This window comes from Lactuca serriola, chromosome 2 (genome assembly GCF_051521515.1).
Source record: "Lactuca serriola cultivar US96UC23 chromosome 2, Lser_US96UC23_V15, whole genome shotgun sequence".
Taxonomy (NCBI): Eukaryota; Viridiplantae; Streptophyta; class Magnoliopsida; order Asterales; family Asteraceae; genus Lactuca; species Lactuca serriola.
The window spans coordinates 73886630-73900828 of record NC_136409.1 but is presented as its reverse complement, the minus strand read 5'-3'; the positions used below and the strand labels follow the sequence as shown (position 1 = coordinate 73900828).

Below are 14199 nucleotides of genomic sequence, written 5' to 3'. Positions count from 1 at the left end.
ACTGGCAAAAAAATAAATGGTAAAAGTGTTAAAAATTGTTGGTAATTTGGACTTTACTGTCAAAAAAATAAAACTTAGGATTTTCTTGTTAAGTCGATGAAAATATTGAGACTTTACAGTATCACAATTATGTTTTGAAAAATTGAAAATTTGTGTTTAATTTAGAACCCGAGAAATCAACTTGCCCCATCTCGTTTCCAAACAACTTTTCCGTCTCTTGACCCACAACCACCCACGTGATTACGTGACCAATTACAATGTTGCTTTAAAAAAGTTGAGCTGATTGAGAATTCCGAATAACACTTCTATTAACTCCATTCAATGTAAATCGCGACTGGGTTGTCTCGAATCTCCGAGAAAGGCACTCTAACTATATCACTTTCGGTCGCAATTCTCTCTCGATCAAACAGAAACAGCCATGAAGCGTTCGAATGTTAACTCTACAGTACAGGTTTTGTCTACGATATATCTATCTTTCTTCAATCTTCAATTTTGGTGTTAAATCAGATGATTTCAACTTGAATCATTTCTGATTGATATATTGGTGATTTGTTAGTTAGGGTTATGTGTTTTCTGCTTTTATTCTGATTAGAATTGTTCAGAGCTGCCTACTATAGATGTTTGTTGCTTTTTGAAGTTTATTCCTGGACTCGAATATCATGTAATGGTTATCTTTTGTACTTGATATTTGGAACAAGATAAAATGATTATTTGTCAACATTGCTTCTAACTTGAGGATGATTAGGAACAATGTCATCCACTAAGATTTTACATAAATGAGACATTAGATATTGAGTTTCTTTTATCTAGTTTTCTATGAAGGTAGTATCTTGTATATAACTTTTGATTATCAATTCTTCCTGTTGAGCTACATAAAACAAATCCATTTCCTGCCATAGTAGTTTTAAGGGCAGTATAACATACAATGACATCAAGATTACCCTACCTATGTTTTGTTTTCTGAGCTTAATATTTATTTCAAATTTCTTTGAAGCATTCCCCAAAATTTACTTACTAAATATATACAGTGCCATACATGAAATCAGAAAAATATGATCACTAAGTTCCTATTCTACATGAACTCTCTATCCTAACTTACATGAATATACAATCTTTATCCTACAAACAAATCAGCCTTACTAACAAAGAAGATATTACTTCTTATTCCATGTAATAGATTCGGATGCAACATTGAAGTAAGTAGTAATAATAATAATATTGGAGATTGATGAAGTAATTTGAAAATAACATTTTAGTACAAACAGTTTCACTCATATCCATTTTGGGATGTTTCCTTAAGATTACAACATTTTAATTTTTTCTTGAAAATATTCAAGCTAGGGTTACTTACTTGTCCATTTTGTCATTACATCATCATCATCATGATGTTATTGATTGTGATCCACAAGATTCTCCTATTTTTTCATTATTGAATTGGAGGTCATCTATTCAATTAATGATCTATGGGGTTTGTAGCAATAAAATGGGAATCTTGGGAGTTTCACCTATATGAACCACTTGTATGTGTTTTATTTGAAGCAATAAAGTGGGTATCTTGAGAGTTCAAAGCATTAAAATTGGGTGTATTTTACTAAAGGCTAAATGCAAGAAATAGTAACATACTTTCTTTTATTTGCTATGATTTCATCTTAACTTTCATTTCTTTCTATCACAACATTCTGCTTCCACTTTTCTTCTTATGAAGACATTGTACTTCCAAGATTTTCTTATTAGAACACCATACTTTGAAAATTCCACATAATTATATTAGTAAAAGTTGCTTTGTATTTGGATGACATTGTTATAATCAAGTATATTTTTCAAATACAATGCTGCAATTGGAAGAAATAGAAGTAGGATGCTATACTAAACAAATAACTGAAATTATGTTGCTATTTGTTGCCTTTTAACTTTTGTAGAGCCCTTCTCCCTCTTTTCTACTTACTATCTTCCAAATTTCCATTCAATTTTGAATAGGGGAATGCACATAATATTGCACAGGAGAATGGTGTAAATGATTTCCTTCCTCTTGGAAACTTAGAGAAAGCTATAAAAGAAATTGTTGATCAGCCACTTCCACTTGTTGATGGGATTGAAGATCAGCTTGTGGAGTTTTCAGAAGCCATGAGAAGTATGAATATGATTGCTTTCATTTAGGTGAAATAAAAGTAGGATGCTTTTGTAAAGAATAAGGTTCGTGTCTGATCCTTGTGGTTTATGTCATTCATAAGCTGTTGGCAAGGTCTTAAGAGAAGCAGCAGAAGCTAAAGCTGCTGCTCAAGCTGAGGCTACAGAATGGAAACAGAAATATGAATTGGAAAGAGAAAAGAATCTGCAATTGGAAACAAAAGGTGTGACACATAAGCACCACTTTGAAATTCACTAATGCCTAACATTCAAAATAGATAGGGTTAATTAAATCCAAAAAAATAGCAACTTGAGTTCATTTATTTGTTTATTATGACATCTTGCTTTCTTTATTTAGTTATGGGATGACATTGCTATAATTGGATAGATTTTTTAATTCGCTTCGTAAAAATATCCGTGAAAAAAGGGTAGATATAAAATTTGGGCTTTACCAAACAGAACATAGAATAAGTTACAAAAATGGTCCCTGTGCTTTCTTGTTTTTACCATGTTTAGTCCAAAATTGAAACCTTTTTCATTTGGGTCCTTAAAACAAGGTTCCAAGATCAATGTGAAACCTTGAAATAAGAACCAAAGTTGAAAAATGTTTCAATTTTGGTCTAAACATGGTAAAGTCCGAAAGCTCAGGGACCATTTTTTGTAATTTACTCAAACAATTATCATTGTGGTAAAGCTTTACTAGTATCTCGGAACTCCTATGTGAACACTATTTTAAACATATTATTTGGAACTTCTATAAGATCAAAAGAATATCCATGAAAAAAAGTCAACAACACTATTTTAAACATGTTATTATGTGCAACTTATTGAATTTTGCATTCGATCTGTATATCATGACATCTTAACATTATTTATGGCAAAGCTTTACTAGCATCTTATTTGGAACACCTATAGTTTTTTTGACTTATTATTTTCTTAGTAATCGAAATATATATTCACAAAACCATTTTTTTCTCTCATTTTAGGTCCAACATTTGCTGAGAATCCTGGAAACTTTGAGCAAAAAGTAGGAGGCTCAGACTCTATTGAGCACCTTGCAATTGAACCTGAAACTGGTGAAAAATCTCAAAGGTGTTGTGGGGAAAATGGGATTTGCTCTCATGAGGTTCTTAGGGATAGGGGACCCGACTCTTACCCTAATATTCACAGCAAAATTACTCGTAAGGTACTATAAGGGCATTTTAGTCATTTCAACAAATAAACTTAAAGAAACCCTAGATTTTAGGGAGTTGTTAGCTCTTAAGTAGGCTTTGAAAATATGACTTTAAGTTTTTGATCAATGTTCTAGTATTGATCCTGGTCCAATGAGAAAAGTCATACTTAATCTTCTTCTGATGCTTCCCATAAGGGCATTTTAGTCATTTCATCAGTTTTATGTCTCATTAGTTACCTAACTTAGGCACTTAACTTATCTAATGATACACCATAATCAGGACTCAACTCATATTGGTTTTATGATGCATTTGTTGAGATAAATGAGGTCGGTATGAAGTAAGTAGTAAAAATGAAAAAAGTTGTTCCTTTTTTGTCCGGAACGAACCATCTGAATGACCATAAATGACCATTTTACCCCTCTTTTCAGAGTTAGTGTTCAATAACCAGTTCCCTCAATTTCCTGCAACCTTCTTTTTATTCATCATTTCTATTTTTAACCTATTAATAGCATCTTTTCTGATTCAGGCATCTTTTAAACTAAAATGGTGTAGCAAAAGTAAAAAAGATGATCAACATAAACATGACATTGTCTCCTTTGAGAAGGGAAATATAACCACAGCAGAACGTAGCAGTAAACAGGTATATTTTCATTTAATTATGAAAATATGTTTATATATTTCTTGCATTTTACCCTATACTATATTAGTCATTGTTTATATATTCATGAAGAATATGATGAGACACATTATATTGTTTACATTTTATAATCCAGATTTCTTTGAAGTGGGAAACTCCTCCTCAAACTGTGCTTATCTTGACAAAACCAAATTCAACTTCAGTCAAAATCCTTTGTGCAGAAATGGTCAGGTATTATTATGACTTCAATTGTCTTCTTAAAGGGTATTTTTGGCATATGGTTATTAGTCAAAGATTTCTGTTAAAGTATGTAACAAGAGAAGTATGAATATATTTGGTGATCATTTGAATTTTCCAGTTGGTTGAAGGAAAAGAGAAGTATGAATATATTTGTTGAACCACGAGTAAGGAATGAACTTCTAGAAGAATCCTCATACTTCAACTTTGCACAATCATGGATAGATGGTGAGTCAATTTCATCTATATTTTATAGATTCATAAATTTTATTTTGAAGGTTGAAATAAGTTGGAAATTTTATTTTGTGTTATGACTTTACAGATAAGGAGATGTGGCGTTTGCATGAGGTAGTTGATCTTGTAGTAACTCTTGGAGGAGATGGGACAGTGCTTTGGGTATATTATTATTATTATTATTATTATTATTATTATTATTATTATTATTATTATATTACTTTTGGAATAAAATGATCTTATTAAACTATATATTTTTTTAATTTTTATTTTATTTTTAGTAAGTTATGTTGTTTGAAACCCTAAATGTGGATGAGTTTGTTCAGTATCTTTACCTTTTTTTTTTGTAGGCTGCATCAAAGTTCAAAGGACCTGTTCCTCCAATTGTTCCATTTTCTTTGGGTTCCTTGGGTTTCATGACTCCATTTTGTATCCTTTTCTGTTCATATCTCTTGTCTGTGCAAAAAGACATGAATGCCCTTCTCATCCTCATTGCCAAAAATAGCCCTATAAAATAAAAATGACATCTGTACTACTTGAACTGTTGTCAATGGGACAAAATTTGCAATCTTTGTCACACCCAAAAAGGTGGAAATGATGTTGTGCAAAAGACGGGAATACCCCTCATTCTCATAACCCAAAATAATTCAAGAAAGAATGACGGCCTTGTAGACCGGGACCAATGTCAAAAGTATAAAAATTGGTGGAACATGATTCTCGTCTGTGCAAAAAGACGTGAATGCCCTCCTCATCCTCGTCATTCAAAATAACCCTATAAAGGACTCAAACGGGTACTGATGTCAATAGGACAAAAAAAACAATTTTTTTGTCCCATCCAAAAGAATGTAACATGTGATTTATCAAATGTGCAAAAGACGTGAATGCCCTCATCTTGGAGTGAGACTAATGTGAATAGTTTATTGTCCCACCCAAAATCTGTGGAAAAAGACTTAAATGCCCTCCAAGAAAGGAAGTACTAGGAGTCCCTTCCGTCTCGATTCCCCTTGTATGTGCAAAAGACGTAAATGCCCTTAGCATGTGATGATAAGTAAGTAAGTGATCTTTAACTTTAACCATAATTAGATAGTGAACGCTACAAAGAATGCCTAAAATCAATACTAGAAGGCCCAATCAGTATCACACTAAGACACCGTTTACAGTGCCATGTGATTCGAGAAGGAAGTGAAAATGAAAATGAAAATGAAGGGCCGATACTTGTGCTAAATGAGGTGACAATTGATCGTGGGATTTCCTCATTCCTTACAAATCTTGAATGTTACTCTGACAACTCATTTGTCACAACGGTTCAAGGAGACGGCTTGATCTTATCAACAACATCCGGAAGCACCGCATACTCCCTTGCAGCCGGAGGCTCAATGGTCCATCCACAAGTATGTTGCCGTTGCTCATTGACATTTTTTTTAATGAAATGACGAGTTTACCCTTATGTTTATACAGGTTCCAGGGATTCTATTCACACCGATTTGTCCACACTCGTTATCATTCCGACCTCTAATACTACCCGAACATGTAACACTTAGGATTCAAGTACCTTTAAATAGCCGAGGCCATGCATGGGCGTCCTTCGACGGTAAGGACAGGAAACAATTGGCTCCGGGAGACGCGCTGGTGTGTAGCATGGCGGCGTGGCCAGTTCCCACCGCGTGTAGAGGCGATTCCACCAGTGATTTCTTGCATAGTATCCATGATGGTCTTCATTGGAATTTGAGAAGAACTCAATCTTTTGATGGACCCCGTGAATCTTAACAAGTATGGAAAATTGGAATCCGAGATTCCATTCCATCGCGTGTTTGGTTAAGTACGGAAAATTGGAATCCGAAATTCCATTCCATGGTGTGTTTGGTTGCCAGACGACGGAATTCATATCGAGAAGGGGGGAAGGAATTTGATTATGTTGTTATTTGTTTAATTAGAAAAACTATATTACTCTTAATATAATATGTATGGAAAATTACGGACAATAACAATGTAGTTATGTTTCTTTACCAATAATAGATATGTAACTTTTTTACCTGACTTATTTTTTTAACTCGGAAGGTCCTTACTGTTTGTTTTTGTTACGCGCTTGGTCCTTGTCTTACCTAAAAAGACTATTTTGCCCTTGATTTTTTAATTTATTTAAATAAACACACCCCAACCCCACCCTCCTCACCCTACCTTACCTACCCCACAGTTTTCCCTATTTAAATAAGTCTTTTTAGGTAAGACAGTAGGGACCAAGCGCATAACAAAAACAAACAGTGGGACTTTCCGTGTTAAAAAAATAAGTTAGGGACCAAGCATGCAAATTACCCCAAACCATAGGGGCCATTCGTGTAATTTACTCTCTTTTTTACCTATAATAGTAATTTGCTAGTAGAATGGTATGGGTAATGTGCTTTGTTCTTTTACCCATAATAATTTGCTTCATATAATGGTGTGGGGTTTTTTTATATATTGTTATTATTGGTAAAAAAAACAAACATTATAAGTATGTTGGTATTATGTGTAATGAAATTAGTTGAGGTGCAAAATTTCACGCAGGAGGTCTAGTGTTTAAAAATTGACATGCTAAAAATATTGTTAATGTTCTGTTATTGACCTCCCATGTGGGCCTTGATGCAGGATAACGTTGTCTGTTCGAATGGTGTTTACCATTTTTATTGTGTAATGAACATGTAAGTACGTTGTTATATTGAGTTACATATTGCTATTATTTTACGTAAAAATGTAAGTATGTTGCTATTTTGGATAAAAAAAAATAAAGAAGATGTTTTTATATACAAAGACTTAAACATGGTTTCGTACTTTATTATTAACATTGTTAGAATAATGCGGTAAAGTAGCCGTAAAGAAATGTGTTATTAACATCTAACATATATATAGCATTAATTGTTTTTTCAATGCTAACAACACACAGGATGCCATAATGCCACTAGTGAAGAAGATTTTGCGGATAGATTTAAGCTTTATGAGATATTGGCAACTTACAAACTTGGTATAAGAATTATGTATATTGTATATTGATATTTTACTGTACATAGAGTCATAATCAATCTAATTATAGTAAACTAATTGTCTAATAACACTAATTGATAATTACAATCAGTGACATATTTAGCACACCATCACTGTCTAATATTCCCCGTTAAGCTAAGGTTGGGGTAAGACCTGTAGCTTGGATCTAAGAAGTAGAAATCGTTGAGAGGAAAGAGGCTTTGTGAACACATCAACAATTTGATCATCTGTCTTGATAAATTGTATTGAGAGCTTTCATTGAGCGACTTTTTCTCTGACAAAGTGAAAATCAATTTCCACATGTTTTGTGCGAGCATGAAATACCAAATTTGCTGAAAGGTAGGTGGCATCTAAATTATCACACCACAAAATAGGAACTGATATCAAGGAGACACGAAGTTCCTTTAGAAGCGCCTCAAGCCAAGTTAACTCAGCAACCATGTCTACTAAAGCTTTGTATTCGGACTCTGTAGATGACCAAGAGATGCTACGTTGTTTACGAGCACACCACGAAATGAGATTAGATCCAAGGTAGATGGCAAATCCCCTTGTGGATCGACGGTTATCGAGAGAGCCAACCCAGTCTGCATCGAAAAAGGCTGTGAGAGATCGACTGTAGGCATCAGTGTATGCGTGGATGACAGGGACTGATTTTTGTTAAATCAGCAAGCCGAAATGAGAGGTTCCTTGAAGATACCGAAGAATTCGTTTGACCGCTGACCAATGATTTTCTGTGGGGGAGTGCATAAACTGACAGACTTTTTTAACTACAAAGGTAATGTCTGGTCTGGAAAGAGTTAGGTATTGTAGCGCCCCAACTGTTTGTCTGTATTGAACCGGATTCTCAAGCAAAGGGCTATTAGCAAGAGTCAAATTTGAGTTTGTAGCCATGGGAGAGTCGACCGCTTTGGAGTTTGAGAGACATGCCTTGTGAATTCAGCGATGTATTTCTTCTGGGAAAGAAGCAAATCACTACCTTTGGGAACTACCTCAATCCCTAGAAAATATGAAAGTCGACCCATGTCTTGGATCCCAAAAGTAGTACCTAGTCACTGAATGATGTGGTCAATGAGTCAAGGATTGTTGCCGGTCAAGATGATGTCATCCACATAAACAAGCATATATAGAAGATTACCATTATAGGAGTAAATAAACAATGAGGGATTTGTTTTAGACCCCTGACATCCAAGTTGTAACAAGACTCCGGAAATGCGATTAAACTAGGCCCTTGGAGCCTGTTTGAGTCCGTATAAGGACTTGTGAAGCAGACACATATGATTCGGCTTATGTGGATCAATAAAACCTTGTGGTTGGCGTAGATAAACGGTTTCTTGGAGATCACCATGCAAGAAGGCGTTCTAAACATCTAGTTGACGAAGAGACCATTGCCTTGTAACAGCAAGTGACATAACTACACGAATAGTTGTGGATTTTACCACAGGGTTAAATGTCTCATGATAATCAATTTTCGGCTATTGGTTGAAACCTTTTGCCACCAAACATGCTTTGTAACGTTTTATATTGCCGTTTTGATCAAGTTTCAACCTGTACACCCATTTACAGTCAACAACATTAGCATTACGAACAGGTGGTACTAGGGTCCATGTGTCGTTTCTCATCAAGGCAGTGAATTCCTCATTCATGGCAGCACACCAATGAGGAATTCGATTGGCAATAGAAAAAGTGGAGGGTTCGGTAAGGGAAGAGTCTGTGGAGGTGTGAAAGGCAAATGCATTGTATGGAGTTTTATGCTTAGGGTTTTGACAAAGGTTTGGAGGTCGAGTACGCGGTTGGCTTTCGGTTGTGGTGGTATTTGTAGGAGGTTGAGTAGTAGTAGTAGTGGGTTGGGTGGTTTTTCGGCGGCGATAGCTATGTTGTAGAGGTGGTTGTGAATGGTTATTAGGAGGCGATGAGGTGTTGGTGGTGGGAATGTCAGTGTTATGTGTTGGAAAGGAGGGTGAGGAGGTTGTTTGGTTAGGGTCGGTTGTATTTTGGGTTGTATATGGGGTAGGTATTTCGGTTGGGGTTGAGTTAAGTGGGATAAGTGATGGATAGGATGAGAAATATGGATCGGGTGAGGGCGTAGGAGGTGTAGGTGATGATGTTTGGATAAAAGGAAAATATGCTTCATTAAACCGTATATGTCAGGCAACATAAATGTGATATGTAGTGGGATCTAGGCATTGATACCCATGATGAGATAAGCTATACCCTAAAAAGATACAAGGTAGAGAGCGGAAATCCATCTTATGTGGATTGTATAGACGAAGGTGAGGGAAACGTTGACACCCGAAGACACGTAAGAAAGACAAATCGGGTTTGCGATTAAGAAGATGTTCAAAAGGAGAGATATTTGATGAAGTGCGAGAGGACATACAGTTTATCAAATATGTAGCAGACTCAAAGGCAAAGTTCCAAAAATGCTTTGGAACGCCAGATTGAGCCAAGAGGATGAGACCGGTTTCCACCATACCGCGGTGTCGTCACTCAACAAATCTATTTTGTTTGCTTGTATGAGGGCAAGAGAGACGGTGTATGATTCCAAGAGTTGTGAAAAAGGAGGATAAGTATTGAAATTCCCCCTTCGCAGTCAGTTTGAACCGATTTGAGTTCAGTTTCAAATTGTCTTTCAACCATTGTATGAAACTGTTTAAATGTGTTGAGAACATCAGATTTTTGTTTTATGGGAAATAGCCACATATATCTAGTATAATGATCAACACAAAGTAAAAAATAACAATGACCATAAAAGGAAGTAACAGGAGCGGGTCCCCAAACATCACAGAGTACTAAATCCAAGACATGTGAACTTGTATGATTTGAAGAAGATAAATGCATTTTTAAGGATTTTCCCATAGGGCATGGATTACAAAAAGAAATGGCAGAATTTTTTGTAATAGGAAGATGGTTTTTCGAAATCATAGAGTGTAAAAGTTGTGGGTGGGGGTGTCCAAGTCTTTGATGCCAAGTTGTTGGAGAAGCTCGAATAGTGGAAAAGGCAACATTGGAAACGGGATGAATCTTTGGTAGAGAGAAAGAGTAAAGACCATCTTTACTAGGACCCATGAGGAGGATAGTTCTGGTAACTGTATCCTTCACACAAAAAAAGGTAGAGTGAAACTTAAAGAGCACATTGTTGTCTTGACAAAAACGTTGTACAGAAAGAAGGTTTCGTTTGATTTGAGGGACATGTAGAATTTTGTTTATTGAAAAGGTTTTGTTTGGTGAGTTAAAAGATGTAGAAGCAATATGAAGAATAGGAAAACCTTTTCCATTACCAACATGAAGTGTATCCTCACCATAATAAGGCTCGGAGCTGTCAAAACCGTTGAGATTAGGCGCCACGTGACTGTTTGCACCGGTGTCCGGCAACCATGATGATGATGCGTGTGAGTGATAATCAGTAAAGTTTGCTTGTGGAACCTGTCTTGGTGGACGAATTGTTGATGGGTCACGATTGGGACACTGTGATGGAACGTGTCCAATGCAGAATTTTTGGATCTGTTCCGAGATTGAAACACAGCTAAGGCTAAATTCGTTGTTGCTTGCGTCTTCAATTACTGACTTTCGGTTTGAATTCTTTCGATGCTCCTAAGTTTTTCTTAAAATGCTTCGTTTCAAAGACAAATTTCTATTTAATTTTGTGCATTTATTTTATTTCTTCCCCGTGCTCAATTTATGGGGGAGAAATCAAAATACAAAATAATAATAATAATTAATTAAGAAAAATCAAAATACAAAAATATGTTCTAATTGTCGTTTGTCTGTAGGGAATCATTTGGGAAGTGATATGAAGTCTAGTGCTAAATGGTAATTTGTGATTCGTGTAATGTACTGAAGCTAAGTTGTTTAGACTTTGTGCTTAATGCGTTGGTAGGCACGGAGGATTTAAAAGGACTAGACGTAGATTGACAATGAAAGGACTTAACATTGTGGACTTAGATAGTTCTATTTGGTCTAACAATACGACGCTCGGGTAGATTGAGCAGTGAGATAAACATGGGAACCTGTAGGATACACTAAAGTCTTATGTATCTAGAATTGTGGTTTAACATTTCCTCGATGTATGGACTCATGTCCTTAATTCCGGTACTGATAGGGTGACTGGGGGATTCTGATAAAGTAGGTCTGTAGGAAATTGTTTTCTAGCTTTCTATATGTCAGTCATATGTTGTCTCCTCTGCGTGATTGGAAGAGATCCAACCTAGAATGCAACATATGCAACTCTATTTCTATGCACCTCCTTATATATGCAATTCTTTCTATCTGTTAGTTATATGTTGTCCCCTCTGCGTGATCGAAAGATTCGACCTGGGGCACAACATATGTACCCTTCTACTTCTTTATCCCTCTATCTATGTTAGTCATATGTTGTTCCCTCTGCGTGATTGGAAGACATCCGACCTGGGATACAACATATGTAGCTCTATATATGACTTCTTTCTTAATGATTGAATACTCATCTAAAGTAAGGAGTTCTTTGGAAGTTCTTGATAACCGGGGTATATCAGGAAGTAGGAAACACGTTCTAGTGCATCTAAAATTGAACAATTTAAAGGTTGTCTGTAGATCTCGCTGCTGAATTTAAGTGGACAACAATATCCTTGGTCATCGTCAGCTAAATGGTCCATATATGAATATAGGTGAAATGTATTGTCACTTATTATCTGTCCAATTTGTCAACATCCTTCGTGTTTAAGTGGACCATAATACCGGTGATTGACCAGATCTAAACATGCAAGTGTGTGCTGATAAACGATATTGAATTGTTTGACAACTTTGATCCCAAATCAGTCTTAAAGTTAGCTATGATTTTTGTTTCTGTTAAATTTGTTCATAGTTTTCCTCTATGCACAAATTAAAGGGGGAGAGTTAAAAATTTTAATAGTCAAACAAAAATCAGAAAAATAAAAAATTCAAAATTCAAAAATAGTGTTATTTCTGTTTTATTTCTTTTTTAGAAATTTAAAAAATCCAAAAATATTTTTGTTTCTGTTTTATTTTTCCAGAAAATATAAAAAAATTCAAAAAATATTGTGTGTTAAGTTTTCTTTTAGTTTCACTTTTATCTCAAATTTTTATTTGTCTTGAAAACTGAATTCAGATGTAGATGGGACTCATGGAGACTGTATCGAGATTTTCTGAGCCAAAGCTTCATTTGTGATTGTCGAAGAATTCTCATTCGAAAGAACAAGAAATGAAGATTATTCTTTCAACCCTAGAAGCAAGGTGAAGTTATACTTGAAGATTATGTGACAGATTGCATTGAAGCCTCCTTAATCAATTTGCTGCTATCTATGTACCTGCTGAAGTGATCCAGAAGATTCGTTCTTTGTCGTTCTCTCTGAAGATTCTTAAGCTAAAAGTGTTGATTTTCAAGAATCTCTACATGAAGCTTTCACACTCAACGTGCGTTCAATGTCAAATTTTGAAGAAAAGTCCAACTGCTCAAGATGAAGTCACTCACATAGAAGATTCATATGTTCATCTTGAAGTTGTGAAGAATTTAAAGATTAACGCTAAAGTCAAGCTCAAAGTGAAGATTGAAGAGAAAGGCAAGCTACAAACCTAGGGGAGTTTGTTGGGTCAAAAGAAAAGAAAGCTATAAACCAAGGGGGATTGTTGGGTTAAAAATATGGTTTATACTTTGCTTTTCTAAATATTTATTGTTTTTAGTCTTGGGCCGAAAATATTATTGGTTTATTTATAGCTTGGACCGAGAACGCATGTGTTTTCGATCAAGGCCTAGTATTTTGGGCTTCACCTTAGGTCCATATATATATATATATATATATATATATATATATATATATATATATATATATATATATATATATATAGTTTGAGAAAGGAGAGTTAGGTGAGGCTAGAGTGCATATGAGAAGGGGGATATCAAAAAGGGAAGTCATTGTTGAGTAGAGAGAGAAAGTTAGAGAGAAGAAGAGTGTGTGTGTGTGTGTGAATCTTATGTGGAGCATCATTCTTATTATCAATTCATAGAGATTCATCAAGTTCTTCTTCTTCTTCTTCTCCACTCTATCTTGCATCATCCACTTGATTGTGATTCTGCATCATTAAGTGGATCTGATTGATACATCAATCTAATTTTGGGGCTTACAGACTTTCCTGCTTTTCTGTTGTGTAAAATTCATGGTTAGTTTTATAAAAGCAAAAAGTGTTGGATGTTTTGTTATATATCCCCTTTTAGCTCATTTATTGATTTTCTGTATAAATAAATAGGTGATTAAATATCCTCATACTTTTGTTCCTACAAAATCTTTCTACCGAATTAAATGATGACATGTGTCATATTAATATATTAAAGTAAACTTAAATTTTTTTCCCTACTTTTTATGCCTACAAATGTTCTTACTCAATAAAATTATGACAACTATCATCATTCCATATTTTTTAAACTAACTCGTTAAGGCTATATTAGAAATATATCAAATAAAATTAAATTGAATAGTCATTTGTCATAATTTTAGTATGTATGAATAATTGTAGACATAAAAGGTAAGAGGTAATTTAATTTCTCTTTATATTAAAATATCATTAAATAAATATTAAATGTTATATGTCACTATTTAATTAGATGGAAAGATTTGTAAAAACAAAAAATAAAAGGATGTTTAATTTCTCTAAATTAAATATGTTTGTACGAAATAGTCGACAATAATAGTTTCTTATTTTAGTTTTCTATTCAGGGACAAACACGATATGGGGTTTTTTTTTTCCTTAAATCTCATTTTACCTATAATATTTTGATAA

The 14199-nt window shown here is 34.7% G+C and overlaps 1 protein-coding gene across 2 annotated transcripts; it reads left to right on the top strand.

The window, feature by feature from the left end:
- The first annotated feature begins 268 nt into the window (after positions 1 to 268).
- Positions 269 to 6442, top strand: LOC145086408 (NAD(H) kinase 1-like). 2 transcript variants are annotated; one of them, XM_079024158.1, is made up of 11 exons: positions 269 to 451; positions 2002 to 2131; positions 2232 to 2351; positions 3114 to 3313; positions 3829 to 3942; positions 4076 to 4170; positions 4298 to 4404; positions 4499 to 4572; positions 4761 to 4839; positions 5494 to 5801; positions 5869 to 6442. In XM_079024158.1, exons 1-11 carry the CDS (start codon positions 419 to 421, stop codon positions 6175 to 6177), a joined length of 1569 nt encoding a protein of 522 aa, XP_078880284.1. In that variant the 5' UTR covers positions 269 to 418; the 3' UTR covers positions 6178 to 6442. The 2 variants fall into 2 exon arrangements, with proteins under 2 accessions (XP_078880284.1, XP_078880283.1); XM_079024157.1 differs by having other exon boundaries at positions 1978 to 2131.
- Positions 6443 to 14199: the final 7757 nt, after the last annotated feature.